This window comes from Haliaeetus leucocephalus, unplaced genomic scaffold, assembly GCF_000737465.1.
Source record: "Haliaeetus leucocephalus isolate CR32 unplaced genomic scaffold, Haliaeetus_leucocephalus-4.0 Scaffold2, whole genome shotgun sequence".
Classification (NCBI taxonomy): Eukaryota; Metazoa; Chordata; class Aves; order Accipitriformes; family Accipitridae; genus Haliaeetus; species Haliaeetus leucocephalus.
In genome coordinates, this window is record NW_010972438.1 from 15,733,515 (window position 1) to 15,754,731 (window position 21,217).

General features: G+C 35.3%; 1 protein-coding gene across 1 annotated transcript in view; it reads right to left on the minus strand.

The window, feature by feature from the left end:
- Positions 1–21,217, minus strand: part of CACNA2D3 (calcium channel, voltage-dependent, alpha 2/delta subunit 3) — a 476,027-nt gene that overhangs the window by 40,132 nt on the left and 414,678 nt on the right. The window contains exons 28-30 of the mRNA XM_010572633.1: positions 7,907–7,968; positions 6,927–6,971; positions 829–891 (exon numbers count right to left, since the gene is read on the minus strand). Coding sequence (XP_010570935.1) covers positions 829–891; positions 6,927–6,971; positions 7,907–7,968 — 170 coding nt within the window. The remainder of the gene's footprint in view (positions 1–828; positions 892–6,926; positions 6,972–7,906; positions 7,969–21,217) is intronic.

Consider the following 21,217-nt stretch of genomic DNA (forward strand, 5'->3'; position numbering starts at 1 on the left):
ACTTCGAGTTTTTTATCTCCTCTCCAGTCACTCTTCCAGGTTAGCCAGAGCGCTTTCTGATAGCTGTTTCTCAGTAACCAAGCTAGTCATAACAATTTTAATTCACCTGAGGGCTAAGTAGGAGCGTGGATATTCCTATTCACAATCCCAACACAGAAAAGAAATTCAGCTTCAGATAATTCTGGCATAATTAGGGCACCATGCCAGCAGTTTTCCGGCAAAACTAAATGAGAATAGTGATGATTCCTTCATAAATAAGGTTTGCAGGACTGAGTGATTATACATTCATTTTTCAATAATTTTCCATGAAGACAAAGCAATTTAATGTTTTGAATGTTCTTCTCATTAATCATGATCCTTGTCCTCTCTGTTGTGATGCTGAGTGCTTAGTTTTAATCCTTCAATGACTGTAATCCACTTCAGAAAACAAACTCCTCAGCTAACAGCTCTGTAAAATTTCATTATCTCCAGTTGGAATGTAAAAGCTCTGTGTCCCCAGTGTCCTCCCTCCCTCCTCAACATTTCCTTGTGGCAAAAATGCCACAGAGAATCTTTTTTTCTTGGGGTAAAAATGTCTTATGGAAGACAGACACTTCTGCAGCAAAAAAGCCCTTTAAGAGAACATTTACGAGTTTAAGAGCAGACCCTGCCCCTATGGGAGACAGAAACCGAGCTCCTGTGAGAAACAACTTGTAGTCTTTGTTGAAGGAATTTTTTTTAATTTATGTTACTAATTCCTTAACATTTTGAGATAATGGCCTATTTAAAACACAAGTAATTTATATGAATGTGTTACATGAGAAGACTGAATAAAAACCTTTCACTTACCTGTCTATAGTCTTCAGACACTAAAATAAACCCATTGTTATCTATTAGGTAACAGTTGATTGCCTGAAAAATAATAAGATACAATTTTATTTTTTTATTTTACGTTACAGCAATAAGTTAATTACTTTAATTCCAAGTGACTTCTAAATGGGTAAAACCTTCAAGTTGTTATAATGGCTTACATAACTTCTAAATGAATGTAGTCTCAACTTATGCGATGTTATCTGCTTTAATTTTTATGCATTTGTTTCATGCAAAACAAAACAAAGGTGTACAGAAAGCGAGGACATAAATAATTATAAACAAACACAAAAAGAACAAGAACGGTGTTTTTATAGTCCATTCTTGAAAGTTTTCCTTATAACTAACTTTGCAAAGGCATAGAACTTTGTTGCTCCTGATGGCTTCTCCTCTGTTTGGAGAAAAACATCAGCACAATGTCATTACCCTAATGATGTATTAGTGAAAACACAGTGTCAGCCTGGAGGACCAACAGGGGACCAGGTAGTATTTTTTAATTTGTTCATTGGGGGATGGGACCAGAAACTTCTGTAAAAGAGGCCCCACAGGTCTCCTAAAGCTTTTCAAATTGTGTTTTTAATTGGGAACTGGATTTAGAGGTAGGACTGTTAGCTTTTCGTAGGTCAGACGTATAAACTGCATAAAACAAGCTAAACCCAAATCAGTGCTTCCCTCCATACATGCATGCACTATTTTAACCTCAAGTGAATTACTTGCTACAGGCAGAGCTTTAATTACTGCGCTTCGGAGTTTAAACATAAGTTTCAATGCAAACCTTGATATAGCTCAGTTTCGCTTCAGTATTGCCAAATACCTACCTCAGCGTTAAATCTTTAATGTATTTCTATCGTTGGTCTAAATAAGCAAATATTTTATCACTGTTTTTTTAATTTTTTGTGACATTTGTTTAAAAAAAAAAAAAAAAAAAAAAAAGTAGTATGGCTTCCAATACAGGAATCATCATGGATTTGCTTTTAATTCAAAACCTTTCCTGCTGCAAATGGGCTGCACAGAGACATGAAAAAATATGCTTTCTGCTACACTCTGCACATGCAGCAAAATCTCTCTGCTGTTTTAGAGAGGAAAGCAGTTCCATGCAGTAGTAGTTGTGCAAGATGCTGTGAAAATGCACTCTGATTTTTCAAGAGATGCTTAGATGTGTCTGAATCTCATTCTGGCCACACATTAGTACTGTTCTGTGGGGCTGAAGAAGAGGAGAGATATGCAGAAATGCTGGCTTGAAGTTTAGTTTTTAAAAAAACAAAGAAGCCCAAATCAGTTTGGAATGAACATCATCCCCTAATGCAAACACAGGATATTCATTCTAATAGGGGAACCTAAGCTACATACAACCCCAGTAACAGAAAATCTGTCAAAAAGGAAGTTGAAACAACTCAATTCCAACCTTTGATCTGCTAGAAAGCCAAAAATTGGCAAATGCAATGTGAAAAGCTGATGATGCTGGCAAAGAATCGAGTAGAGCTAATGCATTCAGAAAAGGCAGCTACTTAACCTCAATGGTGTGTGAAGGGTGGAATTTCAGAAGTAGACTGTAACACCAGAACACTGCTCTCCCCAAAGTCAATCATAAACCTCCCACTAACTTTATTAGGAGAGGAGCTAAGTCAACAAAGAGCTCTTTTGAGGATACATATTTGCAGTCCTCATGCATGAAAGATTAATCTAAAGATAGTGCTTTAGAAACAATATTTCTCCACAGTACAGAAAATAAATAAAAGTAGTTATGCTGGACAAGAAAGAGTGTAGGCTTAATTTCATAGTTTACGGATTACAAACAGTTGGGAAAACACTGGCTCGATTCAAGAATTAGTGGCCATGTCTCAAATCTCTAAGACATAATCATTCACTACCATTGTTCAGAATTTAAAAAGACACTAATGTTTTAGCATGATTACCAGAAACAGGCATAAGGCAATAAGTGGAATCTGTATCTTTTGGGAGGAATGTGAAGATAAGAAGGTTTCTATTTCAATCCATTTTAGAAACATCAACAAGGGAAAAATATTCATTCAGCACCATTCATTCACCTGCTTGCCAGCAAGATAAATAACTTTCAATATTCATCACCACATTAAAGAAACAGTCTGTAACTTAAACTTAGCACTGACAAAGGACAGTGGGGTGCATTTACTTGTCTAATACATTAGCAAATCTCAAACAGAAGATTTCAGATACAAGATTAATGCATGGGATAATAGCATTCGCATAGACTAGAGCTGTATGAAAGAGGTTTGATTCACAGTGTTTCCCAGGTATTGGAAGCGAACTATTCACGGGTTTGCCCAAAGGTTCAAGTTCAGTGAACTTCAGATTTCAAGGGGAACGTTCCATAGGTGGAGAGTCCCTGAGCTTATAAAATAGAGTAGGCATGAAGTCCGGAACAAACACAGCAAGAATGTTGACTAAGGTCTGAGAACACATTTGAATTACACTAACTTTGATCAAGTTCAAGTGTATTTTTCACAGCTCCAATATACAATAACAGTAATGGAAAATAATATGGGTTAAAAAACCCAAAAATGAAAAAGAAAGAAAACAGAACATTAAAATAAAATGTGAGACATCAGGAAAACAAGAAATGAAGAAATCCAAAGCTCTGAAAAAAAGAAGAAAAAAAAAAAGAAAGAAAAAAAAAAGGATTTCTAATTAATGGAATGTCTGTATTTTAGAATCAAAAGTACCACACAAACTCATCAACTAATTCTCTGTATGGCTATTGTGCCATTCTATTTGCATTAATGTCTTAGTACTTTTAAATGCTTTAATTTATACCATAACTATTCAGTAGATATTTTCTTACCATTGAGAAAAGATGGCTGTGAAAGTTAACAGACTCAACAGAGGAGCTGTGATATTTGATTGAGTCCTATCAACAGTACATTTTGTCATTAAAAAAAGTTTGGAATCTCTAAATCACCTAGGTTCACTCTATTACTAAATTTCTCCATATGCTTACATGGCTCCTGCTGGTGTCAAGTGGAAATAGCTGAAAGGACTTTAAACTGCTCATGTTTTCTTTGCATATAAATGTACTAGCAAAAGAAGTTCTGCATGAATATTTAGCAAAGTATATGGCTCTTCTTATTAATTGCCAATGCAATAAAAAAGAAAAGAGTAGATTGTTTCTGGCTGTGCCCTCTTGGAATCTTTAGTTGTGTGTACTTGCTTCTTAGCAAGTAGACCAAAAATATTTTTGCAGTAACAAAAATATGCTTGTCTTGATGAAGTAGTTGGACACGTTGCAGCAGGAGCATGTTTTACACAAGAAATTATGTAATACTACTATTCTATCACAAAGGCTATGGCAAATGAAGGAAGTAATCTCTGCCCAGTTTTTAATCCCCTAAGCACGGTGGTTTAGGGTAAAAAAGAAGGAGATTTTATACAGCACTCTAACTTCAGCCAGACTACCTGCAGTTATACTTCTCAAGCTGGTTGGCTATGACTAGGAACCCATTGATGAAAATATTTAAAACTGCTGGAAACAATTCAAGGTAAAGCTTGCACATTAAGTCTATAGCAAGCTACAGTAAAGCAAGGCCACAAAACTCACGTAATTAACAGTTCTACAGACCTTCTTTTTCAATAGATGTCTGATCACTCTTAGGAGAATGGGGTAATAAACATTATGAGCTCAGCTTAAAATTGGTTAATATGCAAATGACAGCCTGGAATTTGGGTCAAGTAAGCACTTTCACCCACACCTGGGTGGAATCTGCTTTGTTTTTCATTGCTTCATATTTGGAAAAGTTTACTTAATGATTAAAATGATACAAGCTTTAAACAGAAGAGTCTGTAAGCTGTTATAGCTAGAAATGCAAAAGATATGTAGACATATGGTCCATTTCATTGCCAAAGATGGCATGATCATCAGGCCTTTGTGTTTTGGCTTACTGCAAATTTTATTTTCTATTATTTATTGCTATGTCTATCTTCCAACTGTTAGAACCCAGGGTCCTAGTAGATGAATTATAGTTTGTTGTAAGTTTTGCTGATTTGGTATGCTACAAGAGTTAGTGTTCCACTCTTATAACTGCTGATGTTTTAAGTTCTGCCTTTCTCCCTGGAATGATTTTTGTGATCTGAATCTCATATTAAGCAGACATATATTTAAAAAATTTTTTGCACTGCACCTATGTCCTGGACTCGCTTTTCAATAAAGCACATTTCAATGTCACAGCATGTGAGGTTGGGAAGTAGCATCCTAGAAGTGAGATTGCTAAGACTGATGATGTACCTTTTAAACTTTTTATAAATTAATTTACACAAAAGTGATAAAAAAATAAAAATAACATTTTCTGCCTTAAACAACTAAATATCCAATACAATAATGGCACATGTTAGAAAGCACTCCTCAAACACATTCGTGAACTTTTTTTTTTACCACCGTTATTTAGTTTTGAATTACCTATCCTCAGGAAAGCCCAACTCCGCTAACTTTCGCTACAGGAAACATCACACAGTACTTCATGTAACCATTCTTCTTTATTTTTTTATGTCCTGAACAGCCCTGAACAAACTTAGTGCTACACAACACCGAGCACACTCCAAATGAACTAACAATTGTATAGGTAGGAAAACAGTCAGGGCAGCCGGTCAGGTGGTGGAAGATGTGGAGATTTCATTGAAAATACATTAACAGAGGGCAAGCAGCACCTCTGTGATAAGAAGTGGGAGTCTATTTCAAATGCTGGGACAGTGAGAAAGAGACCTGTAAAGTGAGACTATAAGAAAGATAAGAAAAGAACAGAGAAAGAGAAATGCAGACCTATGGAATACCACAAATAATATACGTGGGTTCCTATTGTAAAAAGTAGTGACACAAACTTGTGAGAACTTGAAGATATTCAGAAGAAATGGCTTCAGAGAAAAGAGATGAGAAGGCACTTTTCAAACATCAGAGTTTGCAATGGTGGGGGAAACTGCTCAGTTTTTCATGGTTTGCTGGGAGTACCATATGTTATGCTTTCCTGAAAAGGTTGTAAAAACTAATGCTGCATTGACTGCTGACTTTTGGCCATACAGATAGCAGCTTTCCTGAAAACAACTAAGCACATATAAAAAAACTGAATAAAACTGGATAAAAACTTTATAACTGTATAAAAAAATGTTATCCTATTTAAAAAAAAAGATTGAAATAAACATTACACTAGCATGAGCTACAAACAGGCTCTTGCCTTTTATGTATGTTTTGCAATAGTTCTTTTGGCCACTGTATGAAAGTATCATACAAATACAGCCTACAGTTTTTATTTCTAGATGTATGAATTTACATTTTATCATGCTTAAATTCATATACCTTGTTCAAGCACAGTTTATCAGGTGATCCAGATCTCCTCACACCATTCACTCAGTTTAGAGATAACACATGGATGTTATACCCAACTCTGATTTTATAGACTCTTGTATGCCTAATTCCTCCCCATATATCAATACAGTCTGTGCTTTATTAACCCCTTTTTAATTCATTTAACCTGTGATACATTGGTTGCTCAACCAAAACACCAGATGGTATGATGTCAAATGCTTTGCAAAAATCTATGCATAAAATATTGAAAATAGTATTTTTATCTAACAAATTAAACTACATAAAAAGCTACTTCAGTGAGTTCATTAAGCCAAACTAAGGTTACTTCTCTTTTTTTTTTTTTTTTCCTGGAGTGCTATTAATGTATTAGTTCTGCATAAATTCAACTCTGAATTCATATCTAATTCTAGTGTGAACATCAGAGATTAGCTTCTAAGATGAACAATAAAGTAGTAAAAAAATGCCTTAGAACAGCTTCAAATTATTTCCAAAACTGGATTCACAAAGCACAATTTATTACAATGCGTATTTGAGTTATCAGTGTCAACCTTGTAATGAAATGGATGTTTGTGAGCAGTCATAAAAAAAAAGTCTCACTATCTAAATAGTATAATATTTAGAAGGTGATTCCAAATTACACCAGGAGATTATAATGTACAATGAGATGTTGAAAGTAAATTCATCAACCTTATGTTCTATTGCAGTAGAGGTATAAATGGAAAAAAATAATAATTTATTAAATACTTACTTCATCATCACAACTTATAGCACATCTGCCATCAAGAGATGCACACTAGAAATGATATCAAAAATCAATAAAATATTTTCATTTCTTATTTGATGATTACAAAATATGACATTTTACAAATCCATATAAGCACGATTATAAAGAGTTGATTACATTTTTATCTGACAACAATTCTTCTAAAAATGGCTAAGAAACTTTTAAATCTGTTCACCAATTCTGGTCTGTTCCTGTCTGCAGAGAAAGGGTGCATTCACACTGTAACAATTTCAACTGTTTTGAACACCATAATCTCCTCCATGTGTTAGAAGCTTGGAGACCATTTGTAGACATGAATACATGACTTTCCAATAGAGGTGGGGTAGTGCCTGCATTTTATGGGTTATTTTCTAAAACAGTACAGTTCCAATCTATTCTCAAAATAGGGATGGCATCCTAATCTTTACAAAGTACATGGTTATCCTCTTTAATGAGTACAAATGCTAGATCCTGAACATTTTAGGTACAGTTTGTTAAAGACTATGAACGCCAACCATGACTCTCTAATCTAGTTTAGTTACTAATTCATATGATACTTCAGTTACTGAATGTTAAAGATAGGTCCTAAGTGAGAAGGCATAACGCTGCTACCACTGAAAATGAATAAATATCACGGTTTGGTTTACTGTTTCCACTTTTTCTGAGGGAGAAAATCAACACGTGTAAGGCCAGCAAAGTAACTCCTTATGCATAGGGGCCTAAAATTAATAATCTTTCTACTGGTTTCCATAAATATGGGATCAAGCAACTGGGTTTGACCACTGGATTCTCTTTTTTTGTAATGATGAGCTGGAACGTAAATCAGAAGATAGCCATTATATATTTCAAGTACATTGTTTCTTTACAATAGTTTTGCTTGTGACAAAAAAATTGTGGATCATCATCTGCACAGTTAGAAACCTGTTATGATTGAATGACAAAGAAAATTTTGATTTAAAATATACCTGTCTGCTTGCAGTCCAAAATTTCCGCTGGAAAAATTCAAGTTTCATCTGGATACCTACAGCTGGGAAAGACATAAATAATAATAAAAAAAACCCAGCATGTTTAATTCCTTCCAAATGATTATTTAAAATTAATCAGAAGGAAAAACAGTCTCATAATAAAAAGGGAAATAAGCCCTAATATAAAAAACCACAACTAATTGAAAAGACTAGACAGTCATATGTTAAACCATTTATGGTTTGGTTAAACATAAAGACACTGCTAATATGTGAAGAATACACGAGGCAAACATCATTCAAATTGCATATGTCTCCATAATTAACATAAAAGAACCACAAACTGAACATATTTATGTTCACATCTATCTCAAATTTATATTTTACTGATACAAATATAACAGCTGTAGGAACACACACTGTGTTTTGCACTGAAACACATGAAAGCGTATTGAAACAACATGAAAATATTGGTTAACATTTCAAGTGATCATTTGCTTTGGGGTCATTTAATCCATGAATTATCAGTGGAACACAAGAAGCCTATTTCAAACATTAAAAACTTCTTTAAAAAAATTGAAATTAAGAGCATTACAGGCAATTCTGTCAAATGAAAGTATCTGACAAACATTACTGGTTTTCAAATAAAAAAAAAAAAAGGATACTAATGATAATAGCTTGTAAATTTTTTAATACAGATTCAAGACACTACTGGTTTAAATTATACATTTCTCGTAACCTCAGGTGGGCTTATGTTTTCCTAGTATCAGGGAACCTTTCTTCCAGCCTCGTCTGATGTTCCTCTCAGACCTAGCACTACATTGTTTCTATTGAACAACAGGATAATGCATCGTGGTTTGCATAAACTCCAAAGGCAGTTGATTAGTCTGGTTTCACCCGCCTAACCTAAGAGAATGAGAACATATCCATCTACCTGTGCTGAAAATTTCCGAATTAGCTTCCTTTTATTTAAAAGAAGTTAGTATGATGAAGAATATGGCAGGAAGACGGGGACAGAAGGGCTAATGACATCTGCTTGGATTGTTCTTACCAGCTATTGCTGCAGCCCTGGACCATCTCTCTTATGTGCTCACTTACAGAGCACACCTTGTGCTAGGCTCTTCTGCAAAAGTGGTTCAGTGCTGGCCCTGGATCTAGTGATATTCTAGTTGTTCGGTACAATTTATCAATGGATTCTAGTTCAATGCCCTGCAGTTCTTTCATGTCAGCTTAGAGGAAACATAATTGCTAAGGTAAAAAGAATGAACTGGGCCCTAATGACTAATCTATAACCTCGGCGTACTATTTTCATCACAAAAGCTACAGTTTTTAAAGCCTTGCAAGTCTGAAGACCTAACTTCTAGCAAATTCATTGCTGCAATGTTTTGTTTAAAAACAAACAAAACTTCAAAAAAATTTAGTTGTCTTGGAAAATTGAAGAAAATTTCATTTATTCATTCCTCCTCTAGGATCCACAGCAGAGATCATTTAAAAACATATTTACATTTAGGTTATTGGCACCTGGTTTTGCAAATGCACACATGCTGATGTCATGCATATATTTTATTTTGTGTTACCAGGCAGGAAAAAGTATGCGAAACGAAATCTGTAATGAACTGATACAACGGGATGTGAAATTACATAAGGAATGTTCTTATTATAGCAGGTTATAAATAGTTTTCTGCTATCTGTAACTCATGGACATTTTTACTTAAGCAAGTCAGTAGAGAAATCCATTTCTCTTTTTGAATAAATTCCAGAGGACACTCTCTCCAGCTACATATTATTATCTAGTAATTTATTTTACGGTCAATAAGAAGATGCTATCTGACAGCCATGCAGCACATGTTTTCTTCATCTGTTGTTTGCCTTTCGGTTCATTCCAAGCATGCAGGTGATCTGCACATCGTACCCCCTTTTTCTGAAACGGAGGCAAAACACACACATTTTCAGGAACTTACCACAACGAAATTATATTGCTTCTGGATGCTATATCAGTATTTGAAACGTCAATCTCATATTACATTTCTACCAATCCACTTAATCATGTAAGAATTAATGTAAAAGCATTTAAATGAGTAAAAGTCTTCTTGATGTCAGCAAGCAAAGTCTATGCCTTGTTTTCTGCATGTGAACACTCCTGTTGAATTCCCTGAATCAAGCCACGCGATCAACATTAGATACACAAACAGGTACCTTGCTAAATCAAGGCCTAGATTTGACTCCAACAGTCTAAGACTCCAACCTGCAAAGGATGTCATCTTTTGCAGACTTCAGGTGGAATCAATAGCTTTCTGATCATGGAGCATCAGACTTCTTTTCCAAAAGATACAGAATGAACAAGATTTCTCAGCAATAAAACATGATATCTAAGGGAAACTGGAGGAAGAAATGGTTGTCTTTACTCTGCGTTGGAAAAATGTAAATTCTTAAATCTGTGTTGCAAATCTTTAAATGTGTCTGAGCTCTCAGTTTAAAGGTAACCTGACAGGACCTAGTGGAGTCAGCCTGACATCTCAGCCGGGTCACAGCTGTAAGCCAGCAGGCGTTTTTCTCTAGGGAACAAAAGAATTAAGATATATAGACCCGTGGAGCTGCATCGTTCCCCAAGGGATTTTATAACAGCATCTTCTGGCTAATCTGTTTGGAATGGCTGAGTTCCTGAAAAAATGGGTTTTCACAAGTGTTTAGATTTTTAAAGATGTAGATTTTCAGAAGTGTTTATGCAGAGCTGCTATTAACTCCTACTGATTTCTATGGCTCCATAACCAAGGAGGCTCCCAATCTGTTTAACTATTTCTATAAACCCTCCAAAATGCTTGTCTCCATCTCCAGACTCTCAGGTACCTTACAAATTCTGTTCCTCATTCATTCATAAACACTAACAACTTCAACCACCTATACTTACTATAGAGTACCTCTCAACAAAGAATCTCAAAATACCCCCTAAATGTGGTTAAGTCTTAATATTCTTATTTTATTGCTGGGAAAATGATGCATAAGGGAAATGAATACCAGAGTTCCCACAAAGATCAGATATGGAGAGTCACAATAGCGGCGTTTAGAATAAAACACAGATCTGTGCTCTCCAAAGCCTTGTTCTATCAGTTAGAAATACTGCTGCTAATAACAGGCACAGATGAGTGGACTGTGGTTAGATTTGTTCATTTAAGGCCCTGATAAGGTTGACTCTGCAGCTTGCACTCTTATTAGAGACGCCACCACCTAAAGCAGAGAAGCAGTTGCCAAAACTGAGAAAACTACCACGTTCATTATCCTGATGATGTAAAAGAACAGAGCTGTTATCAAACATCAGTTTAAGGTTTAAACCTGTAAAAAAGATTTATTAAGCTTTAAAGGATGAAGACAAGGATCTATTCCACTACATTTATGGAAGTTCATCCATTTGGGCTTATATATCCAACACATGTAGCATCTATCCAAGACCTATAGTATATCTGAACTGCAAAATACCAGTACAGATCAGTAACAGTGATATTGGAATATAAAATCTTCCATTATATGTCAGTGATAAGCCTCCATAATTTAGAGATTATTTGATCTGCCATGGCTGGCCCATTTAAAATATCTGGCAAAGTGAGTTTTGACTAAATGTCTTTTTTGTTCTTGTAAACTATTAATGAATGTATAATAAACATTAAGGAACAATTAAAACTACTGTTCTCCTACAATCAATCTGTATGTATATACAAATTTGAGCAGGACATCAGACTAGACGACCTCAGGAGATCCCTCCCAATCTAAATTATTTTATGATTCTAAGATTTAAGTGGAAACGTTTTGTAGAGAGGCATTAAATATATAGCCTAGAATCTTCCTTAAATAAAAAGACAGTGAATACATACTGAAGGTTTTCTAGTGTCCAGTATAAATTACTTACCACATGAGAGAGAATCTGAAACAGTAACAAGATCATTACAACAAAGCTCATCTGTAAAAGATTCCATGTGCATGTTTTAATGAGTTGCACAATGGAACGCTTTAGTATAAAGACAATTGAAATACTGGGACTAATTTCTATGAAACATAGAGCATCCCTCTTCATGAAGATGAGAGGAGGCAGGCAACTGCAGTTTTGTTTTCATAGTATTACCCCTATGAATTTTGATGCTTTCTTGGACAGACTGTGAGGGGAAATAAAATAGGAAAAAAAAAATAGGCTTGCTCCCACTCGAGCAGATTCCCATGATTTCAGCAGTAGTGTAGTTTGTGTAGAAACTGAAGGGCCAGGCATTATCAATTTAGTTACTGTCTTCCTTACTTTTTCAAAAAAGATTCAGTTTATTTCTCTACCTAATTTCTAAGACCTGTATCATTAATCTCTGAGGTACAATACCATTGAATGAGATAAAACAGAAATGCATCTCAAACTTAGTCTACTCTGGTCAAGGTTGTAACGGCAACATTTTAAGTATAACACTCGACAGATTACATATTTCCCTTGTGAAGTATTTCCTCAATTAGAGTTTTGTAATGCTTTTCCTTGTTATTAAATAATGAAGTGCTACATGACGGTTGGACTCCATCTGTGGTTGGATTCGGTGATCTGAAGGGTCTCTTCCGACCTAAGAGATTCTATGATCTGTACCTATGTTGCAGGATCGGAGAAGAAAACACAGCTCCCATAAACATGGTATGGTGAAAGCAGCAATAGACATTTTCTTTGAAGAGGTGTATCTTAATGTGAGATTTTAATGTCATCATTTTAGTTTCTTTACATTTTGTTCCTTACACAGTTCCACGGGGGAACTTCCTGTCACTGAATGAGTAACATCTACATATTCTATATCCTATGTAATATATAATCAATGACAATTATGAATGTTTCCTACAATCCAGCTAATAATTATTTGAATGCATCTACATTCAAAAGATTTAACAGTGTTAGTGTATGGGAAAATAATTTTCTTTTCAATCCCTGAGGTGATACTAAAGCATTTTTGCAGGCCTTTTTTCCCTGAGCTTTTTGAGAACATTGTAACTAGCACAGGATATTTTTTGGTCTGGTCATTTAATGCCTTAAGAACTATTCAAATATACCTCAAAAAGTTTTAGAGCCAATACATTCTTCTGAGCAATCCCTAGTCCTTCAGCATTTCAGAACTTCAGAATGAAATATCTGTGCTTCAAGCTACTTTATATTTAAATCTATTTTTTACAAACTGGCTACATGTGGGGAAAAAGGATATCTCCCATGTCACCAATTTCTTGTTTAGCCTCCTGGATGTAACAGCTACCACAGAGGTTAGAGAAAAACAGTGTAATTGCACTGAAATTTTTCTAAATATTGTTCAGCAAGGTATCCAGATAACACCCACATTTTTAATTAAAAAACAAAACACAAACAACAAAAGCTATAATTGATCTTTACATGGAACATAAATGTTAAAGTATATCATAAAGTACTCTTCAACATTTGTAGGCTTGGTTCAATCAAAATGGCCAAGGGATACAAATTAGTTTTCCTCAGCCAGGAAAAAATGAGTAAAGATGAGGAGAAAAGGTTTTGTCTTCACTGTTGCCTTTCCTTCATAACGTCACGGGGGATGGTTGGCTGGAGGTAGAGGTATACAGGGGATCAACGAACGTGAGCTGATGGAGGGGTATTAAGGATCTTCCTCTATGTAACACAAAATGTGTCGTTTCAAATGAATATTGTAAATCCAATTTTTTCTTTCAATCATGTTAGCAAATTTACTTAGCTGATTCCAACAAATACCTTTAAGGCTGCCTTTGGAAAACAGTTATTAACTCCCTGAGATTTCTTTCCTTTGTTTAATAAAGCAGCTGCTATTCTGTAGTGCAGACCCTATGAAATAACAGATGGTTGGGAATTACAAAGTTAAATTCTTGGCTAGCGATAATTATTGTTAAATAAGTAATTTCCTTATGCATGAATTCCATGGCTGAGGGTAATATTTCACTCTTTTACTGGGATGCTTTGAGGATAGAAGTATTGGGAAGCGCTCAACTGCTACAGAGCTCAAGGCTGCTTGCTATCAAGGCAAACATGAAGGAAAACAAATAACTACTCAGAATAGATTAGGATTGCTTGTGTTCCTTTCAAGATCTCCATGGTTAAGCAAATGGACAGAAAGATAAGGAAAGCCTTCCTCAACAAATAACTTCTGTGCACAGAATTACACGAGCTCTTAGGCTCTAAGTAAAATGAATCATCTCCTACTTAAAATAAGCAAGGAAAATAGATTAGACTGATTTATTTCAGCAAGAGAGGAGCTGAATCTCCCTATAAACCTGGCAGAGGGATTCCAAATACATAATTAAGGAAAAAGTAGTAAAAGCTAAAAGGATTTCCATTCTGTGAAATATCTATAGAATGTTACACTATATAAAAGCACTAGATCAGCAAGGTTAGAAAAATATCTTCAGGTCTCCATTCCCTTTTCCCACAGAATACAGTATAGACTATGATTCTTTCTCATACATAAAAGACGCTCAACATTTTGAGGACATTTGGGCCTCCTATTTCTGATGGAATTATCTTAAATGAGGTTTATCTTGGCTTCAAAATAAGAAATCTCAGAGACAGATTTGTAGCAGGATTATCTTTTTAATCTATATCGCCTTTGTGTATTAAGCTTAGACTCCTTGAGATTTCTTTCTTTCTCCCTACTCATATTACCCCTTATTACTATCTTTTAAAGTATCTAATAACTAAATGTGAAATATTCCAGAACACCTTCAACTACTTTAAAAAGTTGATTGCACTTCTTTTGTTTATACTCTTAATCTGTTTCAGTTCAAAATCTGTCTTCAGTTTTTAGCTCAGCCAAGGAATGAGATGCTGAATATTACACCCCAACGCATAATATTGAGAAATAAACACCATAACTGCAAAAAGCACCTCTAGTACAGATTAATGGAAGACTCCCACCACCAAAAATGATGCCCTTAAAAAAACTTATAAAACATGTTATGTGCTGTAATTAAAAAGAAAATGTACAGATTTTTTTCCCCCTCAATTCCAAGGAGTCTTAGCTACTAAATTAGAGGTATTCCAACAGGCACTCTCTTACAGTATTACAGTTACGCTCCAGTATCACCCAACATAGCTGTATTCCCAGTGATAGTCATTCTTTCATCACATGCAGGATATATAAAAAATATGAATGAGCATTCGTCAAACGTGCACTTCCCAGACTGCTTCTAATCCCAGTTTCAGTTTACTTGCACAGTAAAATGCAGTTTTCACCCTTCCAAACTTCACACTTCATTCAGTTTCCTGCTTAATCTCAGTGATCTTTTCCATTCTACCCATACCTTCCTCTTCTCACCCCAGCCCATTTTCTTCAGTTCCTTTCTTCAAACAGAAGATCCCCAGAATTTTCTTTTAATGTGAAAAAATATTAGTTTTATTATCCAGAGTGTCTGAACCTGATTCAGACATCCAACACAAAAAAATTCAGCCTAACAGTTTAAGTTTGCCTATTTTTTAAGGTACTGAAAACATGAGCTTATAATTCAAAGTGTTGGGCAACCTCCATGGTGGTGATATCGGCCATCTTCCTAATGAACTGTTATTAAGTAGCCTATGATAAAGAGTAAAATTGACAAAAAGCTGGGCCAAACTACTGAGTAATTGTGCACTTTCTTCTGGTTTTCTTATAATAAAGTATAGTTCCTACCCCAGCAAAAAGAAATATCAGTTATGCATTTGGATAAAATACTATTATTATTCACAAACTGTCCTCTGCAATGTGTTGGTTTGTTGTTTGCAGGTTTTTTAATATATATTTTATTATTTAACTCAGTGAAGATTTCTAATGTTGTTTATAACTTTTCTTGTAGCTTCTCTGACATGGAACCTTCTTGCCTAACCCCACAACATGTCTATTGCATATTTAGGTACCCTTAAATTATTTTAATGTTTTACAATTATTTTAATATTAAATCCATTTGAAGTCCATGTAAAAGTGCACCTACCTTTTCCACCTAAATTTGAGCTACAGTGCCTCATTAACCTTTACAGACTGATTTTTCCAAAATCGACTCTTTTATTAACCTAGATACAATGTAAAATACAAAAAATCTCGAAGTGCAAATTATCATGTAGTTTTGGATTCTAAACAATATTCAGGAAAAATTCATGTATTATTACTGGTATCTTACCTTTATCTTTTTTGTCATCAAATAAGTAGAATGACTGTGCATACACATACATAGGTAAGTCCTATATAATTACCAGTTTGTTATGGGAGTCAGTTTTCATATGTCATAATATGTCATAAGATTTTAGCAACACAAAGAATACTTCCTTCATCGGAGCTATTGGGATGCAACATGTAAACGAGTGAATTCTTCTTAAATGGACAATGGAAAGTTGAAGTTCTGCCTCTTTACTCATGGACCTCAAACCTGGCATTTTCTTCCAGAAGATTTTCAGAATTAGTGGTAGAAGCAGTTGTCTGAATGGAAGCTCCCAAGACAGAGGGAAGGCAGTGGCAACTGGTATTTCCTGGAGGCCAAACTCAAGCAGAAAGGGAGGAGATATTGGGAACTTGATGTGAGGCCAAACTGAAAGGGGAGCAGGATGATGATTGCTGGGAGGCCGAAGTTCATCCAAACTCAAACCACCAGGGAAGGCTGAAGGGCTTGGTTTGCAGCCAAGGCCTGACAAACTGAACGGCGGAGGGCAGTCTGTGAACATCATCATAAACCAGACTCCCTTTGACTCCCTGACACATATCTTCCTTCTGGAGGACTAATGAAGTAGCAGCAGGAGCAGGAGGAAACACAAAAAGGATATAAATTGAGTGAAAACATAAAAAAATAGAGATGCTGTTGACTGAAAGTCCATTGCCTGTTCAGGAGGCTTCACTGAGCAGCTTGGAGGGAAACAGGTTATCTGTAAATTATCATTCAGACAGTTGTACTGTATTTCAAACTTTACAAGATAGTAGCTTATGTGCTGCCAACACTCTAACAAAGGGCTCCCACAGAATTCTACTCATTTACTCCATGATAAATTTTGCGTACCAGGAGCACAGCTCGAGGGAGCTACTTGGGAATCCATTTGTAATTTAAAAAAAAACAACACAAAAAACCCAAGGAAATAAACCCAACCCTCCCATAAGCCTGGAGGGCTTGCAAAATTACACTAAGTGCACTTTGCTAGAACGATATATGCCCTGTTCCTGAGAAATACAAGGAGTACATTGATAGTATAAAATAGTGGTTCAGACTGCACAATTTGAACAGGGTGAGGCGGGGCACGGTTAAGCCCTGTCTGGTGTCTGGAGTATCCTCCCTGTGACTTTGAGAAAATACCTGACTCCTTCTGACATCTGCTTCATTCTATTACCAAAAAAAGAAAGAAAGAAGAAAAAATTTTTAAAAAGTGGGTTGGGTAGTATTTTCCTTAGCCTCAGGAATGTTTCAGTAGCATGCAGAGAGAAGGCAAGCACCATCATAAAACTCTGCTGGTGGCAGAATTTTCATAAGGAGTTCCTAGGAGCCTTCAGCTTTCTTCCAACATCCCCCTGCATAGCCACTAGTCTGACAAACAATTCTGAATTCTGATGGTACAGGAAGCATGTGAAGACTGAAATCTGACCACAGTAACACTAAAATAATGAAGCGGTGATGGTATTTTAATAACTCCCTAACCATTTTTCCATTTTATAGGGTTTTCTTGCTCTTTTTTTTTTTTTTTTTTGCAATATTCAAGTACATCCCATGACTGAAACAAAAAATAAGAACAGTATATATTTGTAAGCACATTTACAAATCTTAAGGGAGGATCCATGACTTCTCAAGTTCTCAAAATAAGCTTTACTTCCTACAACTGAGGTCCTAGTTTAGAGTAGCTTAGCCAATATACCTGTCACATTTCAGCCAAAAGGCTGTGGTTTCAAGTTTGCAATTAATGAACCCTAAGAGGCTCAAAGTTCAGACAAACATCCAGAAATTAGGATACTTATCTGAACTCTTGGAGACTGTGACCAGATTCTCTTAGGAGATGTCAGGCTTTCTGCTTCCACTTGTAACTAAAATACAACACATTCAAAACTTGGTAGTATTTTCTTTTTTTCAGACTTGATCCTGTCTATTACCTAATCGAGTCAACAAAAAAAGTCCGTACCTACATACCTCAGTATCGTGAGAAAGGCTGACTTCAGAAATGAGCAAAGCTTCAATTGTTCTTATTTCCGAAGACATTTATCCCTCCCAAACTGAAATCCTATCATAGCAAAATGGCTACAAGTTGTCCTACTGCCAGGCACAGAATACTTTGGATGAGGCATTAAAGATAAATGTTATGGCATCCACTGCAAAATGAACTCATGAGGTCTCTGTCCAGTTTCTCCCACATCAGTTCAATGCCTCCTACCCTACCATTGACCTAGAAGCCAAGACATGGAGATTCTACTGCTACCAGTCTTAGCACGGAGGGAGGAGACTTACAGAATTCAACTCTTCCCACCTCCAGAACACACTGACTACCAACTGCTTGCTCTATCCAGTTATCATCATGGATAATTGCACGCACACAAGGTCTGTGAATATATGAAATCCCATTAGTCAAACCAGACTTAGGACACAGAGTGAGAAAACACCAACATTTTATCAAATCACATCATTTGGAAATAAGTCTTGGACGTCTTATTGACTGCATTATAATAATAGTGACATTCTCTACAAACTGTTTGATCTATACGGTGATTAGCAAAGCACTCTGAATTACTAAATATATGAGTAATGTTATTTGAAGTCAAATAATACATCAGAAATACCTCATAATGAATACAACTCTCCAGCCTTTCAACACCATACCTATTGGATGTTTTAGAAGTCAAATATTTACTGTAATGTTCCAGAATAGTTTTCATGTTTTTATTATTCTAAGATCACTTCATTTAACCATGTTTTTGCTGTTTAACCACATGGTGGTAATCTATAGTTTTAGAAAGGTACAAAAAAAATAAATATGTATGGGTGCAAAAGACTCAATGCGCACATTTTTATGTGTTTGAAATAGACATGAGTAGTTCCATAGTATTCTGTAGTTGCAAATACAAAGAAAATAACACTAGTGGATTTGCAACTCTCCTGCTTTATTTTTGTGTCTTTTACTGAACAATTTTAAAAGACAGTAATAGCAAAAGATACAGACATTATACTTTTCCATGAACAGTATCAGCTGCAAAAGCAGCTTTGCCTGTTTATTCATTTTTGGATCAAAAATGCATTTTTATTGAATCTCTGTGTAGAAAAGAACACAGCTGCCTATTTGCTCAACAAAAATAGGAGCTAATATTTGAGCTATAAACTAGCATTCTTGGACTATCCTGAACTAGAGACTTAAACCATGTCAGGAACGGAAAGCAATCTTAGATTAATAACACTGAAAGATTTTCCAGTATACTGAAATATAAGTTTTCTTCTTTTTCATATTCTCCTACTTTGTATGTGTAATAGAAAAGAAATACCATCTTTCAAGATGTATTCAGTATATTACTTATAAATATCTCACTTGAAAGTTTATTCAGTATCTAAAACCATAGATTAATTTTGGCCATAATCTGAACACTTTCACATTTACTTAACTTTATTTCATGAGAACATTTTGCTGCCACCATTTTGAAACTCTGTCAAGAAATGTTAATTATACCTCTTAGGAATAACCTATATTGGGGAAAATAACTTAGCTTTTGCTTTACCTAACTTGAAGAAGTTCAAGTGTGTGAACTGAAAAATAGCTAACGTGCATCCAACAGGTCAGGCATTGAGGCATAGAATGACAGGTTTCCATTTTACTTGTCTTTCTTACATTTCAGGAAAAATAACAAATTAACATCTTCAGAATTGCTACATAAGCCTACATACTCTTCAGCAGAAACGTTTACTTAGGTCTGATCTTGTGAATATTCATGAATTGAGAGAGCTCTTCATATTGCTGAAAATTAGCCAAGAGCTTATTTGCTTCATTAGACAAAGTTGAAATGACCTCCTTAATGCCACAAAATACAAAGAACAATCTATTGACTAATTTATGGCCAAATGCATAATTAATAAATGTTTTGAATGGATACTCCAAGAAAACAACAAAGGTGGCAGGCTTTTTAAAAATGTTGAGAATGATTAAAATTAAAAGGCACTGACAGATATTTAAAATTTCTTAATAAAATGTCATCATTGCCTGAGATCCATGTGCCAAGTTATGAACATAAGTGAACTTCTCTTGGTGAGTTATTAACTTCTGGAAATAGTGTAAGTGCTGACATGACTTCACAACAGAAGCACAAATGTACTATACTTACATCAAATAAACCATTATCCAGATGCTTCAACAAGTAGTATATTACAATTTATATCCTAATGATTAGTAGGATTTAGCTGTCAATACAGCAGTAAAGCATATTTTAGAAGCATAAATTCATAATTTTTGAGGGAAATCAATATCATGGATACCAGCTGTAATCCTCTTTAATGGAACAGCTTTGAAATAAATCAGGAAGGTTTGCTGAAAGGTAGCTGTCTTTAATATTCCTTTAAACTAAGGATTTATCATACTAAATAGCTTCTATTTCTACTAAGTTGCAAGGTAGGTGCAAATTCAGCTGGGGCTTCTGCCTGAAAGGTGTTGAGCACTGCTAGTGCTCCTTGAAGTCTGTGGGAGTTAAGGGATGCCCAGCATATGATAAGAATACTTAGCACCTTCCAGAATGGAGCTCTGGAGAATGCAAGAAGTCCTCAAATCTCCACTCAGAAAAGGACTTTTGGCAAGAATTTTCAGAAATTATGTTGTCCTATAAAGGCAAACCTATTATTGACTTACAAAGAAAGTTAGCCTTCCAAAGGCGAGATTTTTATAGCTGTTAAGGCATATACCAAAGGTAGACTGATACTGATGGGATTTCCAGAAGCACTTATTTCACGCTGCAATCGCTAAACATTAGGTCGTTATTCTGAAGTCTCTACTGTATTCCTAGACATCAAAAAAACTTTGAAATACCACCTTCCAAAATGTAGACACTTCTAAATGACAAAGGTTCTCTTGGAATTGTTGCTATAACACATTTTATAAAACATATTTAATTTTCTAATAGGGTCAATTCAATCAACTCTGCGTTTTACTGCTATTTTACAAACAAGGATGCCAGAATCCTCTTCAGAATTAATAAATCTTCTCAGCATGTCTATAAGGGAAGTAAGACCATCTTCTCTATTCTTTTAGAGTACAGAGCTGATATGCCCTACACTAAGGGCACTAAAGCTCTTCTGCCTTTCATTAAAAAAGGAAATCAAACACACACATTAGAGATGCAGTAA